Below are 27454 nucleotides of genomic sequence, written 5' to 3' on the forward strand. Positions count from 1 at the left end.
CTAAGAAATCCCCAGATCTCTGGCTGGCAAGATGGTGGTTACATTTACTGGGGACTCAACTCTGAGAAGCTCCAGTTATGAGACTGCTACTAGCAGCACTCTTGACCAGCTAACCATGTGGGCTTGGCGGACCTGCCTTGCTGAAGTCTGCAAATTCTGGAGATGCAGATGTGCCAGGCTCCCAGATGGTTCCTTCTTCCAGATACAAGCTCTCTGCACTGCTCTTATAAAATGACACACAAGGGACAAAAGGACCACTGCATTCCCAAATCTTTTCTTTGGTTAGGGCTGGTTAAGGGAAACCTTTCATTTATTCATTTCAAAATCTTTTCATGGGAGATCTTCCAATGGTCAGCATTGCCACTTAAGTTCGAGAGAGTTCTCTGAGTCTCTCAGTGTTCATCCCCAGCACAGGGCAGTCTTAGAGTTAGACCTTTCCTTAATCTTCCTTCTCTCACATTCTCATCTGTTCTCAGGACCTCATCTCATTGCGTATCCACGCTCCAGCTCTCGGCTACTATCCATACACGATGTCCTCTGCTCCTCCAATTCAACTTGGCTGAAAATAACTCACTGTCTCGCTCCCGACACCTACCTCTTCGCCGGCCTGCATCCATTTGCTGAAGACAAAATCTCATGCCATGTGCTCAAATGGCAACAGCTTTCTCAGGCTCCTCCTCCCTTCACTGCCCTCTACTTCTGGATGGGGTGAGGTGGTGAGTACGAGCCCAGGCCCTGTGTCAGACAGACCTAGCTGCACATCCTGCCCAGAATTTACCAGCCATGTTATTTACTTTGGTCCTCACTTCAAATGGGACTGAAACCACATAGTTTACGAGATTTCTGTGGCTTTAAATGACATAATGCAAGGGAAACACTTAGCTCCATGCCTAGCAAATAGTAAATGCTCAGGAAACAGTGGATGTTATGGTTGGACTCTGGTCTTCTGTTAGACTATTGCAGTCACCTCCTAACCACTGCCTCCTCACCGCCTCTATACCAGCATATCACTTAATGCTAGCATAAAGTTTATAAAATGTATATTTGCTAATACTGCTGACCTACTGAAAACTTCAGTAACATATGTAAGTCCATGGGCTTCATCCTACCTTGGGAAGTTACTTAGTTACGATTATTGTTGTTGGAGGAGGCAGCCACAGGCTGTTCATAGTTTGTACATCCACAGTTAGGCCCCTCCTACCTTTCCTCCACTTTTACACATCCTTAGCCTCAGCCTCATTCACCTAGCCCCACAGCCACACCTCTGTTGTCTTCTACCTTTGCCCTAGGACTCTAGATCTTCTCATAAAAGGAGCTTCCCACTGTATTTGTATTTTGAGGTCAACCTTTGTATTTACCTTTGAACTTACTCCCCCTCACTTACATATCCGACTTGCTCTGGTTGGATCAATTCAATCCCTTGCTCTTTTGATGTTTTCCAGCAATAGCCATTTGCTTTCCTCTCAGTTTGGACCCTGGTGCTGTGAAGCATAAGTCCCTGACACCAGGGTTCTCTATAACTCAGCTTTCTCTGGGCCTTGGGACCAAGGGCAGTATTGTGCACCTAATGATTTCTCAAGTCAACTGTTGGTTGAATTCAATTAGAAAGATTTCAGTCTCTAAGATCTGAATGTAAACATGCAGACAGCTTTGCGTCTCCTCGGCCACCTGCTGCTCTCTGGTTCACAGTTTACCTTACAGCTGAGTGTGAGAATTGTATTTGCATAGCCATCTGTTTCACAAATTGCCAACAGGACCAGCTTGGCCAAGTCTTTGCATCACCACACCTTACAATCAGTTCTTAGCAGTGAGCCTTTTCAGTGATATGTGCCACCTGTCTGTGTAGACCAGAGATGAAAAACTGGCCCAACTAGTTTGACTAGCTAATGCAAGGGTGTTAAGGAAGAGAGGAAATGTGTGATGGGATTGTCAAGGGTCATGGGTTTCTTTGTCCTGGTTAATATGTTAACTAATAATTGGAAAGAAGATTTAGATAATTTGTTGTCTTTGCACAGACTATTATGGACTGGCTTGGCACACTGCTAGCAGAATAAAGGCACAATTTTAGGAAAATGAGACCCTTGCTTCTTGATGCTTGAAAAATCATTTGAGAATATCTTTCCTGACTTTGCACAAGGAAATGGCTAAGAACTTCCTAAAATTAGCACCAATTCCCTTACCCTTGTATAAATTATCATCTGGTGTTTCTTTCATGCACTTGTGGAATAGAATATATTAAATACCAGCAACATTTTATTGTGAAAGTTCTACTTGTTATCAAATTCCCAAAGTTGTGAAAACTGTAAGTCTACACAAAGGCAGAGGATGCTCATGGTCTTTGGTGGAGGTGGATCTTCTTGAATCTAATCTAAGAAGAAATAGTATGTTTCAGTCTTTAGTGGAAACTTCCTTGTAGCCATCCAGTCAGAACAGGAATAAAGGAAGCTTTGCCAGCTAATGATAGAAACACTACTGTCCCTTATATTTGTTGTATAAAATAAGGACCTCTGGAATCACCAAATTAGTGCTTCTTTTCAGAATAACTGCTTTGAAAAGATGATAAACAAGTAGTTTTTACTGAAACAGAGCTTAGTATCAACGGAAAATACAATGCAGACTGGAATTTTCAGTGTCTTCCTTCCAAGCCCATGCCTAGAGAAGCTTCTCAATGACATCCTTCTTCATGCTTGGTCCTTTATGTAGCAAGTTTCCACAAGAGAGCTTTGTTACTGACTTCTACCAAAGCAAACTGACTGGTGCAGGGATCTCCTTCTACCCACACAGCAAACATGGGGCCCACATCTTTGGTAGTGCTTCTCTGGGTTTGATGATCACGTGTCCTCTGAGTGTTGTCAGTTTGAAGATGGTTTCCTCTGTAAAGCTTAGCTTTTCCCCCACAATCACAGGTAGGGTTTAACCTTTTGGCTGGAGCCAAGGTACTTCAGGAAGCCCAAATACAGCTTGGAACCAAGAGAACTACATCTGAGAAGTTAGTTTTATTTCCAGTCTCAGATTGCTTCCTAAGCAGGGAGGGTCCCCTCAGTAATAGAGCAGAGCTAATGAGTATGGGCATGCAAGCTGATGGAGTGCCAGTGCAGGGGAGGATAGCAGAAAAAGGAAAAACCTGGAATCTGGAGAGGCTGATGGCAGGAGGTTCAAGAAGCAGAGGAGAAAGCCACAGAGGGTGGGCATAAAACAGAGGCCAGGGATAAAGAACAAGTCATGTTTTGATTTATTTAATGAATTTATTATATAATGTCTAATCTTCAGCAGAGTTCTAGTTGTCCATGAAACTTACTGATTGTTACTTTCTTTTGGGTAGAGGGGATTTTTAAACATTTTTAATTAATGAATAATAGCAGCTATTTGTAGGGGTATACTGTGATGTTTCCATTCATGTATATTTTGTATAATTATCAAATCAGATTAATTATCCTATGTATCAACCTAATTTCTATTATTTCTTCTTAGTGAATACATGTGAAATCTTCTCTTCTAGCCATTTTGAGATAATAATGCATTATTGTTATCTGTATTCATCCTGCTGTGTGAGAGAATGTCAGAATTTCTTCCCATTTAATTGTAGCACTGTACCCATTAAACAACCTGTCTTTATCTCCTGTCCCCTTACTCCCTCCAGCCTCTGGTAATCCATATTCTCCTCTGAAGTTCTATGAGATCAGTTTTTTTCAGAGTCCCCAAAAGTGAGATCAAGTGAGTTTGTCTTTGTGTAATTGGTTTGCTTTACTTAACATAAATAATGTTCCTGGGTCCATCCACGTTGTTGCAGTTGACAGGATTTAAGGTTTATTTTATGGCTGAATAGATGGGCTTTTTTGCTGTGTGACATGCAATGTAAGCTTCTCTAGTTCCCATGAAATTCACTCTATGTCTAACACCCATTCATGTTGTTGGAGGTAGAATCTGCTGCATGGCAGGTACTCAGTGACTTACGGGCTGCACAGCTTGTTTGTCTTTGTATGTGGCTTGTGTGGGACAGGCCTATTGCAGAGATTCACTTCTGGCACTGCCTGAATTATTTGAAATGATTGGTAAGTGCTGACTCTGACTTTCAAAAGTGTATGTCTGGACAACAACATGGCTTTTATATGATTGTACTTTTTTTTTTTAAAGTATTCATTTGAAAGGCGGAGAGACACACACAGAGAGATTTTCTATCCACTGGGTCACTCTCCAAATGGCTGCAATGGCCATGGCTGTGCCAGGCAGAAACAAGGAGGTGGGAACTCCTCAAGGGAGGAGAAGGTAACCTATCTTTGGGTAGAATTTTATTCATCTGTGATCCTCAAAGCCTTGTCACTGCTACATAAGGGTTTTAATGCATAATCATGCTACCCTTCAGGATTCTTGGAACAAAGTCTAGTAAACTAGGGAGAGGTTTAAATTTGAATCTTTTGCACTAGATGAAATTTGACTAAGGAATTTCATGCTGAATCATGAGTTCCCACATTCCTCCCCAAAATACCCTCTCTAGCTCCAAAGGGACTTACTCCCCAAATGTCACAGGACAGATTTTCTAGCAGTTATTTTGCTGTTAATAAACACTGACTGCCAGGCACTTTGGCAAATGCCAGGTGCTTGTAAATGTTAAATAGTCATTATAAAGCCACATAAATATTTTAGATTCCACCATCCACAGCAGGGAAAGAAAAAATTTCGGATTCTAAAGGGGAAAATAAAAAATCCTTGACATTCAGCGAATGGCTTTGCCTACCTATGGGCCCACTTGGTAGCTTGAAACTTTGTGTGTCTTGGAAATAAATACTCTACAGAAGATCATTCTGTGCCTACTTTGATGGAGGCATTCTTTCCCCAACTTGGCTATTGTTTGGATGATCATGATGACATGAAAATTCACAGCCCAAGCCACATAGTCTTTTCATTGTCCTCTGTCCTGAATCAGACTGATATAGAATAATGGGATAGCACAGCTGAATGTCAAGATGAACTTGAAATTTCTTTGGCCTCCCTGATAGACCTGGACATGTTAAGCATTACTGGAGGCTTTGTGAACAAGTTGTGAGACCTTGTGCAATGGACAAAATCTCCTGGGCTTGCATTGGTGTATAAGAGGGTGTAGAAAATGATTTCCTCATGGAAATGTCAGAAGCCCATGATCTGCCCCTGCCCCAGCACCCTGTGAATGATGACAACCAATGGAGGAAGTGACCTTTGTCCCTTGGAGTAGAAGGGAGGAGGTAAAACTCAGAAAGGCAAGTCTGGCAAGTAAGGGTGATGGATGGCACAGTCAATAAGTTGATTGAAATGAAACCAAACAGCTTGTCTGAAGTAACTTAGTCCCGAAGCTGAGTTTTGTAGGAGATGAGTGGAAAAGGATTTCCAGGGCTGGCATTGTGGCATGGCAGGCTACACCAATGACTGTGACGCTCGCATCCCATGTGGGCACTTGTTTAAGTCCTGACTGCTTCACTTCGCATTCAGCTCCCTGCTAATGCACCTGGGAAAGCAATGGAAGATGGTCTAGGAGGTTGGGCTCTGCACTCATGTAGGAGACCTGAAAGAAGCTCCTGGCTTCAGCCTGGCTGAGCCCCGGCTGTTGCAGCCATTTGGGGAGTGAACCAGCAGATGGCAGCTCATTCTCTGTCTGCTCCAACTTCTCCTCTACCCCATAACTCTATCAAATGAATAATAAAGCAGGTTGTTAGTGTTTATTAGGCTGAGCTGTGCACGTTCTTTGTCTTTAGGAATAACTTGTATTGATGAGTGACTCACTAAAAGTTAAAAGATCACTGTGCGAACAGTTCTTGTGGGCCAGGCTTGGCAGGGACAATGCATGGGGTAATGATGAGTGAGGATTCCTGCCTTGACCTGATCCACTGGTGTGTTGGTGTGAATGGGCTGGGCACTGGGTTGGGCTGGAGGAGTCTGTTAACAGAGAACAGTTAAGAGGTGAAGAAGTCCAAGTGGGAAAATGCATGTGGGCCTGCTGCCCTCACAACCGCGATTTCTGGGAACTTCCTGGGCACATTGATGGTACACTGAGAATCCAAATAATCAGTCCGATAAAATCAGACATGGTAATACTGTAAAAAACAACAAAAACAAGTGATTCCAGAGCTGCTCCAGCACTCATTCTTATTCCTTTTTCTGTAATTTCATATCCTTTAAAGATGGAAGTAATTGTGGGGTTCACAGAATTTATTTTGGGGATGGGAGGAAATAGCATATATACATTGGCCTTTCAATGGTCTTGGTAGCTTTGGAGCAGAACTTGGAGGTTGCTGGTGACAGTGAGTGACTAGGTCAAGTTTGCATGTGTCTCAGCTACATCCCAACTCTGCTATCAACCAGTTGGTTTCATGCTGCCTGTGCAGGGTTCCAGTGATGCAGGTTCCAGTGATGCAACAATGACCCCATTGCTAGTCTTGGACTTGGGATGATGAAATCTTCTGGGAAGTCTCTGAAACTCTGTCCTATTCCCAAGAGAAATGTTCCCAATGAGTGCAGACAGGCCAATGGATGCTATTTCAATTTTACAATTAATAGTAAGATTTTTCCCCAGTGGAGTTGTTGTCCCCCCAGTGGCTGAATCCTCATTTTGACGCTGCCTCCCTAGGGGTTCCTATTTGCTACAGCACTCTCAAAGCACATACAAAACCCAGCAAAAAGACTGCTGCTTTGTTTTAGTATTGGTGCTAAGCTTAGGAAAAAATAAATCACAAGAGAAACCTCCTTCCTCTTTTAATTCCTTTGGGAAGAGCCTCATTCTCAATTCTTATTAAAAACAAGAAAGCAGTCCTAAGAGGTATCTGGAGGTCAAGTTCATAGAGTGAATATGCATAAAGCAGCTGAATACCACATTTTTGTAATTACACCTTTTCATGCATACAGTTCCAGGAGTGAAATCAGCTTTGACTTTGGCTGATTTAAATTAGAAAGGCTCTATTAAATCTATCCCTTCACTTCTGCTTAGCTGTTGTTCAATTTTAGATGGGAGGAATGGGTTCCTGTTTCCCACTTGCTCAAACCAAAAAAGATTGTGCATTTCTAGACAGGAGTGATGAGATAATGTTTAATATTTGACCTCCTTGCCTGATTCAAGAGCTTTGGGGGAAGGAAAGTATTTCTGTTTGGGAGAGATAAACTGTTAAATGAGAGGGCAAAGGAAGATGAAGAGACTACTACAGCTTAGGTGACCATGACTGGTTAAGTCAGCAGGCATTGATCTTCCTTGTGAGAACAATGCTTAGGATGGGAGAGAAGACTTGGAATAATCTCACAGCAAAAGAGGTAGTTAAGAAGATATCCAAAAAAGCATAGTTGAAAGTAGAATTTTGATGAATATGAAGTCCTGTTCGAGCAATTTGATTTGATAGGTAGCAAGAATCAACCACAAACATTTTGAATCAAATGCAACTGAAAAATCCCAGGACACACAATAACATGAATAACACTCAAATGTAAGATTGTTTCAGAATGAAGGTCAAGTACGTATGCGGGTTTGGATTCTAATTAAAGAGCTGAACCTTACACACACAAACTGGAATGTGCAGTTAATTACTTTTTCATTGTGGGGTGGGGGGGAGGGAGAGAGAGGGAGGGGCAGAGGGACAGAAAGGGAGAAGTAGTTAACTAGTTATTCGCTTCTCAAATGCCTGCAATGGTAGGAGCTAGATGGGCACCAAAGCCAGGAAGCAGGAACTCAGTCCAGATCTCCCATGTGGGTGGTGGAGGCCCAACCACATGAGCCATCGTGGCTGCCTCCCTGGATCTGCATTAGCGGGAAACTGGAGGCAGGAATTCAAGTGCGAGGCTGAACACCTGTTTCTGGAGTTTATTCCTTTATTAGATACTTCCTGAATGCCTCCTGTCTAGTTAGTGCTGGTCTGTTTGGGATAGAAGAACAAATCCTACCTCCAAGAAGCTCATTTTCTGGGATAGGGAGCTATTACATCAGCGGAAAACTGGAAATGTGGAACTGTCATAGGATCACAAATCCGGGAGGGGCCACTGTACCTAGTCTGGAAAAACTTCATTTGTTTTTGAGAAATAAATTTGCTGAACACATCTCACTTAGGAAGCTTTGCTTATGCAGTCTTTCATTAAATTACTTTACATAAGCATGGGCATAAAAGCTTGGTGAATTAGCTTTATTTATTAGACACGGGAGAAAAGGGACTTCTCTCTTGTACAAGTATTTGCAAATCATCTTAACTAGGAATAGAGAATATTACCAGTTAATACTTCTATTTGGATGAAACTCACACCAGATCTTAAAAGGGTGGCTCCTATTCAAGAGCAAATCTAGTTTTCTGCTTCTGTATTTACCAAGTGACCACCTATACCAACAACAGAAAACCAGAGAGATGGGTGTTACGAGTGAGAGGCAGAAAGGATGCTTTACAAATTTATAACCTAGAAATTGCCTTGATGGAGTATAATTAAACTCCATTCTTCTAAATAGAAAGGTATGAATTCAGGCCAAATTAAAAGACAAAGACTGGAGGAGTGTCAGGTGTACTCCATTTGTATTCCGTTTCCCTCTTGCACAGTGTTCATTAGGACAAGGGCATGACAGGAAAAGCTACGCTCTGTTTCTCTGTGGTGGGGCACATAGTGTGTGTGTTGTAGGGAGTATTTGAGAAGGATCAGAGTTTACCATTTGAAAAGGCCAGTTTAGGCTCTTCAGAGGTGGGGCATTATCTTAATTACATTTATGCATTTTGGAATTTTTCAAAATCCTGGTGTTAAAAAGTATAGCAATTCCACTGGGTACCTCCAATATCTATAGACTCAGATTATGAACAGTATTTTATATTTTTTGGAATTCTTTTCTATTTGGTATGTGCAACCAGTTCTAAGCATAGATCTTAGCATACACTAGGAACTCAATAAATGTGTGTTGAATGGGTGATTATAACTCTGATGTTATCCTTAATGATAATATTGGAAGCTCATTAATTTTTTTAAAGTTTGTCATTTATTTATTTATTTGAAAGGCAGAGTTACAGAGAGGCAGAGACAGAGAGCGAGAGAGCGAGATCTTCCATCCTCTGGTTAACTCCCCAAATGGCTGCAAAGGCCAGAGCTGGGCCGATCTGAAGCCAGGATACAAGAGTTTCTTCTGGATCTTCCACATGGATACAGGGGCCCAAGCACTTGGGCCACCTACTGCTGCTTTCCCAGGTACATTAGCAGGGAGCTGGATCAGAGGTGGAGCAGCCGAAACTTGAACCGGTGCCCATGTGGGATGCTGGCACCACAGGCAGCAGCAGCTTTACCTGCTACGCTACGGCGCCAGCCCCCAATTTAATTTTTAGTACTGCTACAGTTGTAAGGAGCTATAGCTGTATAGAAATACAGTAGTCCTTGTTCTTCAGATTTTTGATACCATAGAAGGGGGAGAATTAGACCAAACCACAGCCAACTAATATACAAGGCAGTGATAGTTTTCAGAGAGAGAGATTTTAGGAAGGTCCATGGAGGTTGTCTGGAGGGAGAATTGACATCTCTTTAGAAGTAAGGGTATGAATGGCGAGGAAATACTTGATGGGACAAATAACTCTTGAGTTGGGTCTACGGGGATAAATCAGATGTTGAAGGCTGAGATGGAGGAGGAGAGGAGATGAGGAGGACCTTCCAAGGAGCTGATAGAGACTCACTAACAACACAGAAATAGGAATTCACCCAGGATTGTTAGGGACTAGTAAATGGTCTAGTTTGGCTAAAACATGGAGTATACAGAATAGCAGGAAATGATTGTGAAGGGTAGGTGAAGGTCATCGTTTAGGAGAGAGCATTTATTTCTAGAAGCCAGAGGTGGCCAATGGCACAAACACAACTGTACTTAGAAGGACTGGAAGGAAGCAAGACAGAGGTACAAGCTGACTCCAGTGAATGTCCATAAATGTGACTGGACATGATTGATTATTTCCTTTCCACAGCTCCCTGCCCACCCTGCTCCCCATAACTGTGCCAGTCCTCAGGACGTGAGGGGTTCATGCAGCTCAGGATGGTCTCCCCACAAATGCCTCTGCCCATCAGGCATGTGTGTCTCATGCAGTTTGGTTTTGTTTGCTTTTTCCATCCTGAATCAACAATTTGCAGAAGGAGAGAAAATAAAAGTCAGAGAAGGCTGTGGGAGATGGCTTAATTGGGGGTTTGCAAGGAGCCACCAGATGCGTGCAGCAGCTCCCTGAGGATGCCTGCTGCAGGCACGGCTGGCGCCACTCCCGCCCTCGCTCTCCCTGCCCATCTGCCGGGCTGCCACGTTCCCAACCACAGGCGCAGGAGACGCCCCAGGAGGAAACTTAGCGACTATCCCATTATTTTAAGGAAATATTACACGGAATTTTTGGATGCTTATTTTTTCTTCCATTCTGACCAGAGGAGCTGTGAATGGTCTTGAACTTCACTGACAGCCCCAGTGCAAGAGCACAGTGCCAGAGCTCACGGCACAGAGCCCAGTGCTGGGGCTAAACTTCAGCTGCTGTGCAGATTAATGCCTGTCTTGGGGATTTCTCCCTGGTAATTAAAGCCTGACTTTCTGCATACTTGAACATAGCCTGAGCTGAATTTTTGATGCATCCCTAGTATCTCAAGTTTCAAAGCAAAGGTTTCGGTAGCAAGTGTCTTGGAATGACTTGTTTTTATTTTTCTCTTTTCTGGGTAAAAAATTCTCTTTGTAGATCTTTTTGGAAGATTTCTTTTAGAGCAGCATAAATTCTTAGGGACTAGGATAGATAAAAAGTTGAAGTTCAAAATTTTTACTCAGATGTTTTATATAGGCTTAAAAATAGAAATTCTCTCTTTAAAAATCAGGAAGATAATTGACTTCGGGATTTTATCCTGAAGACAAATTGTAAATGTATGTGAAGATTTAAATACAGACTTATTGCTTAAGAGAGAAACATTCAAAGTGATAAAATAATTCAAATTTTAATAAGAGTTGGGATAATTTCTTTCCCTTGATATATTAGATTATTATGCAGGTGTATTAGAAAGTAAAACAACCAGAGACAAATAATAATGAATATAAAATTATTATCAGAATTATTTTATCCTTTCTTGGTTCCATGAATAAATAATTTTTTAAAATTTTTGTTGAGAACATAGGTGCTTTTTTTTTTTTTTTTTTACAGGCAGAGTGGACAGTGAGAGAGAGAGACAGAGAAAGGTCTTCCTTTACCGTTGGTTCACCCTCCAATGGCTGCTGCGGCCAGCGCATCGCGCTGATCCAAAGCCTGGAGCCAGGTGCTTCCTCCTGGTCTCCCATGCGGGTGCAGGGCCCAAGGACTTGGGCCATCCTCCACTGCCCTCCCGGGCCACAGCAGAGAGCTGGCCTGGAAGAGGGGCAACCGGGACAGAATCCGGTGCCCCGACTGGGACTAGAACCCGGTGTGCCGGCACCACAAGCGGAGGATTATCCTAGTGAGCTGTGGCGCCGGCCAACCATGAATACATAATTAAAAAGCATCTACTTCCTCCGCCTAGCGGCGCCGGCACACCGGGTTCTAGTCCCCGTCGGGGCGCCGGATTCTGTCCCGGTTGCCCCTCTTCCAGGCCAGCCCTCTGCTGTGGCCAGGGAGTGCAGTGGAGGATGGCCCAGGTGCTTGGGCCCTGCACCCCATGGGAGACCAGGAAAAGCACCTGGCTCCTGGCTCCTGCCATCGGATCAGCGCGGTGCGCCGGCCGCAGCGCGCCGGCCGCGGCGGCCATTGGAGGGTGAACCAACGGCAAAGGAAGACCTTTCTCTCTCTCTCTCTCACTGTCCACTCTGCCTGTAAAAAAAAAAAAAAAAAAAAAAAGCATCTACTATGTGCTTCGTACCTAACTGATGTAATAGACGTTTGTTTTTTAATATTCATACTGTTTGATGTGTGGGTTCTTAACAACTTTTTACAGAAGAGAGAAAATATTTAAGTCAAGATTACAAGAGGTCTTCAAAGAGTTCATGAAAATACATATTACAATAAAAAATAAGCATGGAGCTCAATGACATTTTGCTCCAAAACAAACATTTTTTGATTGCATTTTCCACCAACATTTTAAAGTATGCTCATATTTTCTGGGGCAAGTATCAGAGCAGGAATCAAGCAGGGAAATTCATGAGCTTACAAAGTCTATAGTGTGTTAGCTTGAGATATGGCTGAATATAGGTGTTGACATTTTTTCCCCTTCATTCTGTCAAGTCTGTCTACATCTCTATTTCTCCATCCTAAGACCTTTACCTCTGCTCGGCTTTATTCTTGAAACAGTTTCCTTCCATATAATGGGCTATGTAGCAACCATCAGCTAGACCACCCATTCCCAGGGGAGCAATTCAAACCCAAGAAAAAGTCACACCAGGACAAAATCAAAAGTAGACTTGGAATTATGTAGTCTTACAACACTTGAACTTCTGTGATATTAGATGAGTTATCACGATTGATGGTCCAATGGATCTGTGTGAGAGGAGAATGGTTTTCCCAGAGAAGGCAGCCAGCAGGCCAAAACAGTAATGACTGAAACATCTTCCTCCTCTCATTCTTGCTTCAGCCATTACTTGAGTCAAAAACTCCTACTTTATAACCACCTAGTTTTCTGTTCTTTGTCACTGACTCTGTAAGTTGTCTTTGACTATTAAAACTGTTAGCAGCTGCTCTTTCCTGTTGATTCCTACATGATACCTCCATAATTTGTAACAATAAAAACACACTTTCTTTGTACCACCTGTCTTGTCTTGTTGACTTGACTTCCAGCTGCAGTAGTCAGGTCATATGAGTGTAGTCAGTAGTCAGGTGAAGTCATATGTATTTGATGCCACTGTAGGCTGCGCATGTCTCCAATACAGCAGGTGCCCAGAGCTGGTATTCTTGGTTTGTAATTTTCCTATTCATGGGTAAAAATGAGGTGGCAGAACAGCTCTATGGTAAGGAACATAGCTCTGGTTCCCACTGACTGTGTAGCCAGTGAGTTAAGTTACACAAGCTATTTAACATAGGGGCTGGCATTGTGGCCTGGCAGGTAGAGCTACCACATGCAACACCGGCATCCCATATGTGCACCGGTTTGTGGCCTGGCTGCTCCACTTCCAATCCAGCTCCCTCTTCAAGGCCTGGGAAAAAGCAGCAGAAGATGGCCCAAGTGTTTGGTCCTCTTCTAGCTGTGAGAGGGATCCAGATGAAGCTCCTGGCTTCATCCTGGCTCAGCCTTGGTAATTGCGGCCATTTGGGGAGTGAACTGGCAGATGGAAGATCTCTTTCCCTCTCTCTAACTCTAACCTTCTAAATAAATAAATTAATTAAAAAAGTTAATTGTCCTCAGGCAATATGACATTACATCTTTAAAGTGGGGATAATAGTAACTGCTTTAAGGCATTTGTGGAATTGCTGCTCTGTGGAAAATATTCAAAAATAAATAGTGGCTCAAACAATGGCATTTAAGCTTGCTTTTCCCCAGCTCCAGTAGCAGTTTTTTAAGGTTCCTTTTCCACTCTAGAAGTTTTATTGTTTTTTGTTTATGATTTCAAGATTATTAATACTCTACATCCTTTTCTGCCAATAACTGACTGATCACTTGACTAGTGGACCTACTAGATCATGTATAAAAAAATTGATTACAATTTAGGCTTAGCTATTTATTGAGAAAGCATAGGAATTGATTAGATATTTCTTACATATTTCAGAACGATATGGAGGAGACTTCAACGTTGCAGGTGTTAGATGCATGGGGATGGGGGACTGAATGTGAGATCATGCCTCAGCCAAGCTCTCAGACATTTTCAGTAACCACTTCTCTCACAAGGGATCCAAGTCAATTTTACCTTGAGTCACTCAGTACCTGTTCCCAGGGCAAATTTTGAAGCCCTTTCTTTTATGGCTCTGTGGCTTGGATTACAGTGTTCCTAATAAGCATTGGAAATGAAGGTGCCCAGCTGGGAGGGAGAGCTAAGAGGGCTGCGAAACCCCTACCTCTGGACTTGGTGCCAATTATGTGACTGTCTAATGAACTGTAGGTATTAGAGCAAGACATGTGTAAACTGCACAGCACCCAAGTGAAGCCAACACTGTGTGTGAGTGTGGGCTTGTTCCAATTCAGAGAAATTCATTTAGCAGATAGATTTTTTTCCATGTTAGGGGGTGGGGTGAGGAAGATCTCATCACTTAAAAAAAATTTAGAGCAGTAGGGTGAAAGTCTGAGATCAGTTTCTTAGTTGGGTGCCCCAACAGTCAAATTTCCTGTTTATCCCTGTACTCCTGAGAGGTTCCTCACACTCTTCTGCTATTTTCAAACTTGCCGGCTGAAAAGGATTGAAATTCCTGTTCTAGGGAGACTGGTCAGTTTGTGACAGAGTCAGGCTCATTCCCCCCCTTGCCTTGGAACTTGAGTTCTGGTTTTCCAAGATGGTGAAATAGCAACAGGATGGTCAGAATCACAGGAGGCAAAATTAATGTTTAAAAGGGTTGAAACTACAAGCCATGGGTAATTGGCAACAGAAAACCCAGGCAGAGACAGTCCAGGTCCATGGCAAAAAAAACAAATGAGAAGGGGGGCGGGGCAGTGGAGGCTCCATCCCTGAGAAGAGAACACTGGCTGGCACCAGCTGACCAGGTGAGAGTGGAAGAGGAATTTGTGGATTTGCAGAGAGGTGGAGAGCAGCAGAAGAGAGCAAACTGTGAAGTTACACGTGGGGAAAGAGTAAATGAACAGATAGGGAGGTGATGCGCCTCCATCCCCCCCATCCTCCCCACCCCCAAGGCAGCAGGGACTGGAAGATAGTGGAAAAAGCCATTCTGCTCCTCTGTTTTTTTTTCTTTTTTTTTTTCTCTAATTTTGGACCAAGCAGGTGGCAGCTGCTCCTGCCTCCCATTCACACACCCAGCAATAGCGGGAGTCACCTCACCCTCCACCATGCAAGCCTTAGAGCAAGGGGAAGCCATGCCTATCAAAAGCTCAGGCCCACTATTGAGAAGGGAGCCCAGTAGGTGGGGCTCTGCTCACTCACCTGCGACCCACAGACCTATAGAAGCTCACAACAGAGGGAACCATGCTCACAGGAAAATCGCCACAGAACAAAGATGAAGCTCATTAAGCAGTCCAACTACTTCTGAAAACATGAGAGACTAACACCAGGGTGTCCCGCAGCTGTGAGAAGGGCTGGTCACACCAACAGAGGTGAACACCCTCCTCTACAGACATCCTGCGGAGAGCTACAAAGCCCCACAGGGGCATTAATTTTGATACTTGCTCCACGCTGGAATACTGAGCAGAGCTACCAGGCCACACCCACCACACACCTCCTGATACTCAGTGAATGTATGGACACTTCACTAAACCACACACATGCCAAAAAACAAAGCCAAAACTTAAAGGAGAATAAGGAAGACACTACGAGCCCCCCAAAGGAACCCAACAACACTTCAGTAGTAAATGAAGATAGAGATTGAGTATATGCCAGAAACAGAATTCAGAAAATTAATCATCAGCCTACTTAGAAGCAATCAAAAGCAAATTCACAAACTAAATGAAAATTTATCCCCCAAAATTGAGATATTAAAGAGAAATCAGGATGAAATACTAGAAATGAACTCTATAGATCAAATAAAAAATGCATTAGAAAGTCTTAGCAATAGAGTAGGTGTGACAGAAGAAACAATATCAGAACTAGAAGACAAATTTCTGGAAATTTAACTGTCAGGCCAAAATAAAGAAGTTAGAAAACTGAAAAAAACAGTGTTGCAGAATTAAAAAAAAAAAAAAAGAACTTGAGATCTGAGTGCTATGCTTGCAGTGGGAGAGGCAAAGGGAGCAGAACAGAGTGCAGGGGCCCAGGGAGAAGCTCCCTGGGGAGACTGATTGCCTTTTCTGTAATGTAGTAGATTTTGCTGTGTTTGGAGGCCTCCTCATAAGTGAAGTGTAACTAACAGAGCACCTGATGTGAACAGTGCAGGAAGAAGCCTCTTCCATGGCACTTCTTGTGATGAGAAAGTCAACGGAGGTTGTTTTCATTCCCTTGTCTCCCAGACGGTCATGTGCTGAGATTTCATAGACAACAGCTACACAGAACGCACAGGATGGACTCCAGGGCAGATCCTAATTGGGCTGATAAAAACAACAGCTTGTATGAATGTATACCTACTGGGTGCCTTCTGGTGTTCTCGTGGCTTTTTATATCATACCCCATTCAATCTGACAACTTCATAATTTAGGAAACATTATCTCCAGTTCATAGGTGAAGAAACAGAAGCACGGAGAAGGCCTAGAAGGCGCCCAAAGCCACGCAGGCAGTGAATGGTACTATTGTCCTCTGGGCCCAGGGCCTGAGTTGTCACCACTGGCTTCTACTAGCTCTCCGTGACAGATTTTGCCTGGAAGGATAATAGGAAGAAAGCAGGTAGTATGAGGCTGGGTTTTATCCAGCTCTGTGTCCTTAGTGTCAAGCACAAGGCCGGGGACCCAGTGTGACCTTAACAGGGTCACCTTAATTACTCTTTCCTGTTGAATCCTACATGATACCTCCATAAGTTTAACAATAAAACACATTTCCTCTATTTTATTTTTACTCTTTTATTTATTAATTTTTTTAATTTTTGACAGGCAGAGTGGACAGTGAGAGAGAGAGAGAGACAGAGAGAAAGGTCTTCCTTTGCCGTTGGTTTACCCTCCAATGGCCACCGCGGCTGGCGCGCTGTGGCCTGCGCACCACGCTGATCCGATGGCAGGAGCCAGGTACTTATCCTGGTCTCCCATGGGGTGCAGGGCCCAAGCACTTGGGCCATCCTCCACTGTACTCCCTGGCCACAGCAGAGAGCTGGACTGGAAGAGGGGCAACTGGGACAGAATCCGGTGCCCCGACTGGGACTAGAACCTGGTGTGCCGGCACCGCAAGGTAGAGGATTAGCCTACTGAGCCGCGGCGCCGGCCTGTTTTATTATTACTCTTGATTCTGAGAGATGTGTCTTGTTATCAAAAAGAGAAAACCAATCTAAGACAAATTATAAAAAAAAAAATCTGTGGCTAGCTATGAATTGAATAGGGAAGTATTTTTTTTCCCTCTACATTCCTAACAGAATGCCTTTTTTGGAGCCTTGTCAAAACTCCTTGTGGTAGATGTGAAGTTAAAGTGGTGCCCCATACTGCTTGGGAATAATCAGTGGGCTCCAATTCCATATTAGCAAGGGTGGGCAAGAACAAAGTGAAAGCTCCTACAGTCTTCTTGGGGGAACATTGTGTTTTCTGCTAATGGAAAATAGGAAAGTGGTCAAGGAACTGGGACTGGCGCCACTCCTTTTCTAGGATGACAGCAATAGCAAATAGCAGAGGTTGGGAGAAAAAGCCTACAAAGGGGAGATGTTCAGATTTGTGGGATGGGGTGTGTGTGTGTGTGTGAGACAGAGAGAGCACAAGAGAGTGAGTGAGAGCCAGCCAGCACACTGAGTGGGGAGCCATGAGAAGAAACATAAAGGACAGAGAGAGCACTGGGGTGGCCAGAAGCCAGCAGTGAGGCCCGTGGACAAGGGGAAACAAGAGCCGCGAGGGTAGCGAGTTCTCTGAAAGTGGAATCATTCAAAGACAAACGAAGCCACTTCTGAGCCCAAGTCTGCCAGGCCTGTGCTGCCTTTGGGGCAAGACTCGTCCCTTCCTCAGCCTCAGTTTCCACCTCTGAACAACGGGAATTAAAATAGCATGTGTGGGGGCCGGTGCCGTGGCGCAGTAGGCATCCCATATGGGTGCCGGTTCTAGTCCTGGCTGCTCCTCTTCCAATGCAGCTCTCTGCTGAGGCCTGTCCCAAGAGCTTGGGCCCCTGCACCCACGTGGGAGACCAGGAAGAAGCTCCTGGCTCCTGGCTTCAGATCAGCGCAGCTCCAGCCATTGTGGCCATCTGGGGAGTGAACCAACGGAAGGAAGACCTTTCTCTTTGTCTCTCCCTCTCACTGTCTGTAACTCTACCTCTCAAATAAATAAATAAAATCTTTTAAAAAAATTTAAAAAAATAGCACGTGTGCTATTTCAATACCTAGGTGAGCCTGGAGGGGAGCTGAGACACCCAAGATGAAGACAGCAGCAGGTTCTGTGGTTTGGTGAGGGCTGCTGCTTCTGTGATGGCGCCCGCTGTACCCTCTGGAGGAAGGTACACTGTGTCCTCATGGGGCAGAGGCCCAGGGAGCTGATCTCTGCATGAAGCACCTTTTATATAGGCTCCAGTTCCACCCACAGAGGAGGAACCCTCAGAGCCTACTCACGTCCTACAGGTACCACCCCTTAATACAATCACTCAAACAACACACAGATTGTGAAGAACACAGATTCAAACCATGGCGTTGCACTGCTGGCCTCCCAAAATCCAGGCATTGCCAGTGAGAGTATTAAGAAGGGGGTCTTCTGGGGGTAATTAGGTTGTGAGGGCCCCTCATGAGATTAAGGCCCCTATGAAAGAGATGTCAAACAGTGTTGAGCTCTTGGGTTCTTCTGCCTTCCACCTTGGGAGGATACAACCGTCCTCCCTTCCAGAGGAGTCATCTTGGAAGTAGAGAGCAGGCCTCCCTAGACCACAGAACCAGCTACTTTTTTTTTTTTTTTTTTTTTTTTGCCAGGCATAGTGGAGAGTGAGAGAGAGAGACAGAGAGAAAGGTCTTCCTTTGCCATTGGTTCACCCTCCAATGGCCGCCGAGGCCGGCGCGCTGCGGCTGGCACATGACGCTGATCCGAAGCCAGGAGCCAGGTGCTTCTCCTGGTCTCCCAAGGGGTGCAGGGCCCAAGCACTTGGGCCATCCTCCACTGTACTCCCTGGCCACAGCAGAGAGCTGTCCTGGAAGAGGGGCAACTGGGACAGAATCCAGTGCCCCGACTGGGACTAGAACCCAGTGTGCCGGCACCGCAAGGCGGAGGATTAGCCTAGTGAGCCACGGCGCTGGCCAGCTACTGTCTTTATCTTGGATTTCCTAAGTCTCCAGACCTGTAAGAAAATAAATTGTTTTCTATAAGTGATCCCAACTCAGGTATTTTACTATAAAAGCACAAGTTGGCAAAGACGAGTGAGAGGGGAACCAGTGACAACCCCCTACCCAGGAATCAGAAACCACTGTCAGGGGGTGGGTAACAGGGGCAGCAGACTGCTTGGGAAACCCACATCCTACCTAGGAGTACCTAAGTTTGGGTTCCAGCTCCACTTCTGATTCCATCTTCCTGCCAATGCACACTCTGGAACAGTAGCTGTTGACTCAAGTCATTTTTTAAAAATGTATTTATTAATTGAGAGGTTGAATTACAGACAGAGGGAGAGACAGAAGGCTTCCATCCACTAGTTCACTCCCCAAGTGGCTGAAATAGCCAGAGCTGGGCCAGTCCAAAGCCAGCAGTGAGGAGCTTCTTCCCGGTCTTCCACGAGGGTGCAGGGGCCCAAGTACCTGCCATCTTCTGCTCTCCCAGGCCATCAGCAGGGAGCTGAATTAGAAGCGCAGAAGTTGGGAATTGGATTGGTGCCCTTATGGGATGCGCGTGTCACCATGGGAGACTTAACTTACTGTGCCACAACACCGACCCCAGCTGAAGTATTTAGGTCTGTGCCACCCACATGGAAGAACCAGACTGAGTTCCTGGTCCCTGGCTTCAGCCAGCCAATGCTGTTGTGGGCCTCTGGGAAGTGAACCAGTAAAAACCAACTGGTTCAGTTGAGAAAGGGGGCACAGTTTTCTCTGCCATGCTTTGCCATGCTTCTGCTAGTCGAGACCTATTTTCTAACTGGAGGATGAGTTCCCCGGCACGAGAGGAAATTGAACCAGAACGCATGAGGCTAGGACATACATTTCCCACCAGCCTTGGGAAGGCACTGAGAGGCACACGGGACGTGAAGAGACGTGGGACCTGCAAGACTGACCCTCGTGCTTTAAGCAGTTTGCTGCCTTTGTTACAGCTATTGGGCTCTTTGTGTTTAACCAGTTAATTGGAGAAATGTGGTACCAAATAGGGCAGGAATTAACCTCCATTTATACTGTAATTAAGAATTTGCTAATCACGAAGAAGCTAAAAAAGATTTGAGATTGTAAAATCCAATAAATCACATAGTTGCTATCCTCGGAAAATGGGAAATGGATGAACTTACTTAGATTTTTGTGGGGTGTCAATTCGGGAAAATGTATTTATTAATGCAAAATTTTTAGGAGTATAGATGAGGTATTTCAGGTTAAGTCTACACCCTTTTGACTGCCCACACTTGTTGTTTCAAACAATGAGGTATAACACACACACAAATACAAGCCACAGGGTCAGGTGCTGACAGGTTAGCCTACCACTAGCAATGTACTTACTTTCAGGGCTGAAAACTGTGTGAATATAGTTTTAGCATCAAAATTGTGTACCTGGGGCAGAACTTCCCAAACAACACCCTTCATTCTTCTCCTGCAACAACCTCTTGCTGCCCGGTCATTGTATTTAAAATAAGTGCACACTGTTAGAGGTGTGGAGGAAGCAGAAGCCTTGCTCCCAAGGGGAGTCAGGCTTCCTCCTGAAGGTTACCATGGCCATGTGCACCCCTCCAGGAGGCTCTCTGTAGGGAGGCTGTGATGATGCAATAATCTTCCTCCACAGACTGGATGCTTTTCATTCACCTGTGTTTTCCTGTTGCCTGGTCCAGTGAAGATACTTTTTGCCTATTAACCTGAGATACTGTCATCTGTGAAGTGGAACTGATAAGATAGAGCAGAGCAAACATAACAAAGGAAGGGGGAGTTGTAGGGAGTGAAAGGGAGAGGAGGGAGGGAGATTTATCAGCAATTTCTGAGGAGTTCAGATTCTGCTACATCTTGTTTCCATCTCTGCTTACAGCCAAGCAGAGGGGCAGCTGGTAGTCAGGAAACAGCCTTCCATGCTCATTCCGTGGGCATCCAGCCCTGTGCTTGTCTCCTGTTGTCCTCCATGAGTGATGGCCCCAGCCTGTACTGCAATATGGACAGCCAATATGGACAACGTACTGGGGTGGTTACCAGTCTACTTGGGGTAGACTCAAGAAACAGAGGCACGTAGAATTGTGTGGCCCCAGTCAATTAAAGGAAGGTGCCTGCAATTTTCCTTTGCAGGTCTAAGACTCTACCCAATAATGGGTAGAATAATTAAAAGTAATGGCAATTATAATATTAGAATTAGATGCTGTTAATTTGTCACTTACTATCTACATTTCCCTGTACAAAGTGCTTTACAGGTTTTAATTCTTCCTTTCTTGATAGTGCCATACATAACTACTGTTCTACTGATGAAGTATGACATGCAGGGGGTCAAAACCCAGAACTGTGTGGTTTAGCCACTACCCTTTAACAGCACAGGCTTAAGCATCTCAGTGCTTGTTTTGCCATCAACTTCATCGCTGACAGCAGCACGGGATTCATTTCCCACCATCGAGTGCTCAATAAAATGGAATTAAATTGAACCTCTAGAATGGGGCCTAATCTCATTGCTCTGCTCTTTGAGGATTTTTTGAGCCCAACTGGGGAAATATGAAAATATTTGGAATGCATTGGGCATAAAGCAAATATGAGCCCTGATACAATTGTGGGCCTGCAATGAGTTTGCACTCCTTGTCCCACAAACCACCTTCGGTCACCCTTGTCTCACAGAAACAGTGGAGTTTGAATAACACAGCCTGTTTATTTTCCTCAAAATCTTTTTTTTTTAAATAGTTACTTGAAAGGCAGAGCAACACACAGACACAGAAACACAGATGAGAGAGAGAGAGAGAGAGAGAGAGAGAGAGAGAGAGAAAATGAACAGGAGACCAGAATGAGATCTTCTATTTGCTGCTTTACTCCCCAAATACTTGTGATACCTGGAGCTGGGCCATGCTAAAGCCAGGAGCCAGGAACTCTATCCAAGTGTCTCACCTGGTGTTAGGAGCCCAAACACTTGGGCCTTCATCCACTGCTTCCCAGATGTATTAGCAAGAAGCTCTTTTGTAGACAGAGTAGCTGGGACTCAAAGCAGGCACTGTGATATGGGCTAGGGCAAGAGGGAGTACCATGGAGCAGCTTAGCCCGCTGTGCTACAATGCCTGCCCCCAGCACAAAATCTTACAGAGGATACTGGGTTTCTCTTTGATTCATAGAATAATTACTTTCAAATTCCTTATAATAAGGACTCACTGAAAGATGGGATGTGTTTACTACACACTCGTTCTTCGTGCATTCTGTCAGCCTTGTAAGATGACTTACTCTGTTAAACCTGCCTTGCATAATATGAAGAAACCCTAAAGCCTGACTATTTGACATGAGATCTGAAAACAGCTCAGAACGCCCTGTCGCATAAATGTAGGCAGGAGATTGGCTTTAAAACGATACTCTAAGGAACATAACAAAATGATGTAACCAGATGTGACATTTCAATTCCACCACCACGCACTGTGCAGGTGGCCATTTCTGCTCTCTGGAAGCTAATGTTTATTCATCTGTACAGGCAGGCTGTACTGTAGAGTGGTGAGGGTCTGGCTGATTCTTTGACCTGATTTTCTGGCTATTGTGTCATTCAGGGTCATTTACAGTTGTTACTTCTAAAGACGTTCAGATTCTCATTTTCCCTTAAAGGTGGGTGATCTTGTCACGTATGTTCTGTAGGAAAATATTTTGAGAAATAGCCGTCGGTAAGCATGGCTCTATTCCATGTGAAACTGCTCGCAATGGCTTACAAATGTATACCAAGCACTCTTGCTAATTGCTGATTTGGAATACACTGTGGCCCTTGCTATCTTCAAAGTACGTTCTCTCCTATTGGCATCTTTTTTGTGTAAGAACCATAAAGCACCACACATATGGAGCCTCCAGTTTTTGCAGCATCACACATTCATATCAATCGTTCAACAGCTCCAAACAGATTGTGAAGGCCAATAAAAACACTTCTATGACAGTCTAATGAGCAGAAAAGCCTGGGGATTACAGGGTTTGGTATCTACTCCAAGATCAATCTAGAATTTATACAGGTGTACGAACTAATTTACCTTATATGTCTCTACCCTCTCACTTCAGTAGCACATTTTCTACCAGGACTTTGGACCCTCTTGTGTAGGTGGTTTGTAGGGCCCCAAGTTTGGGTCCTAACTCTATGCCCTTTGTCTGTTACTAGTGATATGATATAAGAGAGTTGGTAATGCCACTAAGCTTTCTTTTGCTCATCTATAAATGTAAATAGTAATAATGTAAAGTAAGGACATCGTGAATATTAAATCAGTTCAGCATATGGTAGAAGCTAGTCAGTATTAGTTAAAACTATTATCATCACCTTTGTCAATATTAGTTGATATTATTATCATCACCATTATTACCCTGGCCACTTAGCTACACAACAATTTTATTTGTGTATGATGTGTAATATTAAATCCTTTAAGATCATAAATCTAGATGGGAATGTGTTAGTTTTTAGATATGAACTAGCTTAGAAGTAAATCTGACTTAAAATTGCTTGAATTAGTTCATGGCAGCATACTACAGTAACTATGTTTTAGACTAAAGTTTGGCTTGGAGAATCAGGTAGAATAAAAAAAAATGTGATTTGTTCAACATGAAAAAACAACAATAAATAAATGCCAACTAGAACAAAGTTGTCCAAGTAATGCTTAGGAGCCATCTTTCTGAATAAACAAGATTGGTTTGAAATGATTACAGTGATTGTTAACACCTGGACAGGTGATTTTCCAGTACTTGAAAGTTTTCTTTGGGATGAGTCGCCCTCTAGAGATCTTGCCCACATCGTGAGTTTGCTCGATGGTGTGACAGCACACCTGCACCACTCAACTTGTGGCCTTGTCTGGTGGATCTTGGTATTTGCATTCACAGTGGCATCCTACTGGTCTAGCTCCTAGGACTCAGGCTCATTTTAAAATTAACTTTTATCTGCTGAGCAATGAGCCTATCAGTTTTTTAATATCACGGAACTTTCATCTCGGAGCCTTTCCATTTTTATTACTGGAATATTCTCCCCTGCATTCCCCCATGATGCAATAAAACAAAATCTACCCAGTGTATTACACAACTCAGGATTTCATTATATCCTGCTTGATGAGAAAGACTATTTACACAGAGACAAAGTCGTAGGCTTTTACTAGATGATTTCTTATGAGTACAGTGTGGTTTTATATAACAACATATATCTCTCCCACTTTATCGGTGATCAAGCTATGCCAACTGCTTCTGTGAGGAAGGCAGGCTGTTGCCTCAGGCTTGAGCATTCTGTGAGAACTCGGCCTGTCTCGAGGAATGGATAGATGCATGTTGGTTTGGTGGCACATGTGTAGCAGCCTCTCTTGTCTACCCATCTGTGGTCCATCTGCAGTTTCTTTTGTCTACCTACAGTACGTGGCAGTCTCTTTTATCTACCTATCATCGTGGGAGGCATGAGGTCGAGTTAGGTGACTATTAAAGAAGTTTTAAACTCATTAAAGTTCAGCTCCAATTTGATAGGAAAAATACGGGTACCTGCACATAAAGATTAGAGTTGTGCTTCATTATTCCATTTTTTTCCCAAAGTGGTACAAAATTGAAATTTTTTTCTAGTCCCCTCAAACTTAACAAGAATTGTAGTATTAGGGATTTCTTCTAGTTGCCTTTAAAGATTGGTTTACATGTTAAGTCTTTAAAGGGTAAGTCAGAAATTTATAAATAGAAAGTACTCTCATCCACCAATTCACCCCACAATGCCTACAATGTTGGGGAGGTGGGGGTGTGATGCTGGAAGCTGGGAACTCAATCTAGGTCTCTCACATGGGTGGCAGGAACCCAACCAGTGGAGCCATCACCACTGCATCCTGGGGGATGCGTTAGCAGAGGCTGGACGGGAGCCAGTGCAAACTGCTAGGTCACATGCCTGCCTCTCCCTAGCCCCGCCTCCACCAGCCTCAACTGTGTTCCTCCTACTTGTGTTAGCTTACCATTAAGTTTTGTTTTCACTAAAAGTTTAAATAGTTGCAAAAAAGTTTTTTTTCCTACCATATTCTAAGTATTGCTGCTTAAAAATAGCTATTGTATCAATTTTAAAATATACCCAGTGGAACCATTACTTGATACTATCAGTCATTAAAAGCAGTGAGCAAGCTATTAAATAGTTAGAAATGTTACATGCCTTTTGTTCTCTTTGAACTTTATGTTTTGTACTTTCCTCAGGGGATTATAGCCTAATGTAACAGTTCTTTTTCTGGAAAACATGTTATTGATCACACTATTCTGTTTCTTTGCATCAAAAATAGGTACACAAATTTGTTACTTTTTAATTACTTTATGACCCTGAGGCTTTATGAATGAAAAATTTATTGTGGGTTGTGTGATTATTATGAATGTTAGTAATGAACAAATACCCTACATGAACAAAATATATTAAAAATGTAATAATAATCTGCCAAAGTAAAAATTTTGTAGAAAATTTATGTTTATTAGACAAATGAGGTATTTTTCTTCATAAAATATATAATTGTGACAAATATTTATTACTGGAGGATCACATGATTCAGTATGAATTTTGTTTCTGCTGTTTTATAGACAAATGCTGAGAAACTTGCTCAAATGAGTGAGTACACAGAAATGGATGTGGTTTTGCTGCAGCAATGTCATTGATTTCTTTGCTTCTGAGGTACAGGTCCAAGAGTGACTAGTAATCCATCATAAGAACCGTTTTTTTAATAATCCATCAACTGAAAGGTAGATTATGACTTTTAATTTTAGTGAAGGCAAAACAGTGGAACATTCCTTATATCCCCAAAAGTATGTTACCTAGACATAGAATCACTCATTTTTGTCAGCATTAACACCAGTATTTCAAAAGGTCTTTTTTGAGTGTGTAAGATATTTTTTGTTCTATAAATACACTTTGTTGTAAGATTTTGGAAGGTGGAGAAGATTTGTCTTTTGTAAGATCAGAGTAGGCAATTAGGAAATAAGAGTGAGATATTTTCAGATGTAACATATTCTCAGGAAGATAAATTTTAGGCAAATGTACCAGTGCAGGTTGAGAAATTTAAAATTTCTGTACTTAAAATCAGCCATGCCCGTGAGAATTATTGTGGCCCCCTAGATGTATGAGTGCCTGTGAGTAGAGATGCCAGATCACATTGACGTCACCCATATGAGTCTTTGGAGCATTGTATAAGGTAACAGAGAGTAGAGGTAGGGAAGGGGTGGTGGAGATGGTTGACAGTGAGCTAAATGGGAAAGGAGAGACATCCAGAGATGAATTGCATCTTCAAACAGTTTTCTGCCCAGGGTATCATAAACTAAGGGGATAACACATTTCACATGAGCACCAGTGAGAAAAATGGGTGACTTACTCCCTGGTGCCGGAAATGCAAACAAACCAGCAGCAAGCCTCCCTACTCCTTCCTTGAGCCCTTAAGATTTCCAATCATTTATCTCTAGAGATTTTTGTCAAGTCTTTATAGTTTCCAAATGCAGGGCACAAGTGGTTGATAGACATCTAACCTCTTGTAGATCCAAGAAACTTGGATAAAAAAAGAATACGATTTTCTGTCAAGTACCTGCCCCAAGGGCTTGGGTAACCATACAGCTGTTCAAAAGCATTAGCAAAAGACGTTCGAAGAGATAGAAACAGTTATTTCCAAAAGAGAACCACTTACTATGAGTGGGCCCCGGTTGTTTTCTCGGTACTTGTTCTGGAAGAAAATGTAAACAACGGTGGCGGCCAGAGAGTAGAGGAAGGCGAACACAGCCACGGTGACGAAGAACTCTGCTGAAGATGAGGAGTCGCCAATCAACGCCAGCTTCTGCCGTGTCTTTCCCTCACAAGTAGGCACCTCAAATGCCACCTGGTACAACCTAAAGGGGCAGATGTGAGAAGACACTCTTAGAACTGCCAGGCAGAGGCAAGAAGAGAGTGCTCCTAGCAGGAGTGGGGAATCTATGTTCCTGCCAAGGGCCACTTGGATAATTATGATATCATTCATGGGCCATACAACATTATCCACTTAAAACTGAGCCTCGTGGGGATTTGCTGACTTTCGAGTTGCCTTGGCAGGACCAGACCAGATGATTTTGCAGGCTTTATAAGGCACAGGGGTTGCACGTTCACCACCCCTGCAGTAGAATGAGGTATCACTTGGGTATTTTATGGCATGTTAACATGGCACATTAGTTGAGGAATTTATGCATTATAGCTGGAAACATGGAAACAAAACTGCTGTGAATACCACTCAATTTGGGTTTCACAAGAGCTGGTCAGCCTAAGAACAGCAGCGAAGGGGGAAGGGAACCACAAACAGTGCTGGGTTAGCCTTTGGCATCTCCTTCTGAAGTTCTCCATGCCCTTTCTCCATAGCATGGCCTGCCAGGGCTTTAATCCTGGGCCCCCAGCGATGTCCCCAACTTCTCCACCTATTACTTTGGCTTTCATTAGCTTGCTCCCATCATATGGGCCCTGCTTGCTGTTTCTCAGTTGTAGTCCTGAGGTCCTCCCATAGATGATTTCCTTCTCCTGAATCACTCTACCCCTTGGCAGGCTCCTTGCCCAT

At 43.5% G+C, this 27454-nt stretch overlaps 1 protein-coding gene and 1 long non-coding RNA gene across 4 annotated transcripts in view; one reads left to right on the forward strand and one right to left on the reverse strand.

Moving 5' to 3' along the window:
* Positions 1–17916, forward strand: part of LOC127486064 (uncharacterized) — a 54271-nt gene extending 36355 nt beyond the window's left edge. Inside the window, exons 2-3 of the long non-coding RNA XR_016214243.1 lie at positions 477–716; positions 17733–17916. This is a non-coding gene — a long non-coding RNA (uncharacterized LOC127486064). The remainder of the gene's footprint in view (positions 1–476; positions 717–17732) is intronic.
* Positions 1–27454, reverse strand: part of SYNPR (synaptoporin) — a 358350-nt gene that overhangs the window by 31064 nt on the left and 299832 nt on the right. For all 3 annotated transcript variants that reach the window (XM_002713284.6, XM_089305467.1, XM_017343927.4), the window contains one exon: positions 26564–26762. In XM_002713284.6, coding sequence (XP_002713330.1) covers positions 26564–26762 — 199 coding nt within the window. The remainder of the gene's footprint in view (positions 1–26563; positions 26763–27454) is intronic.

This window comes from Oryctolagus cuniculus, chromosome 10 (assembly GCF_051225735.1).
Source record: "Oryctolagus cuniculus isolate XC-2025 breed Fujian yellow rabbit chromosome 10, ASM5122573v1, whole genome shotgun sequence".
Classification (NCBI taxonomy): Eukaryota; Metazoa; Chordata; class Mammalia; order Lagomorpha; family Leporidae; genus Oryctolagus; species Oryctolagus cuniculus.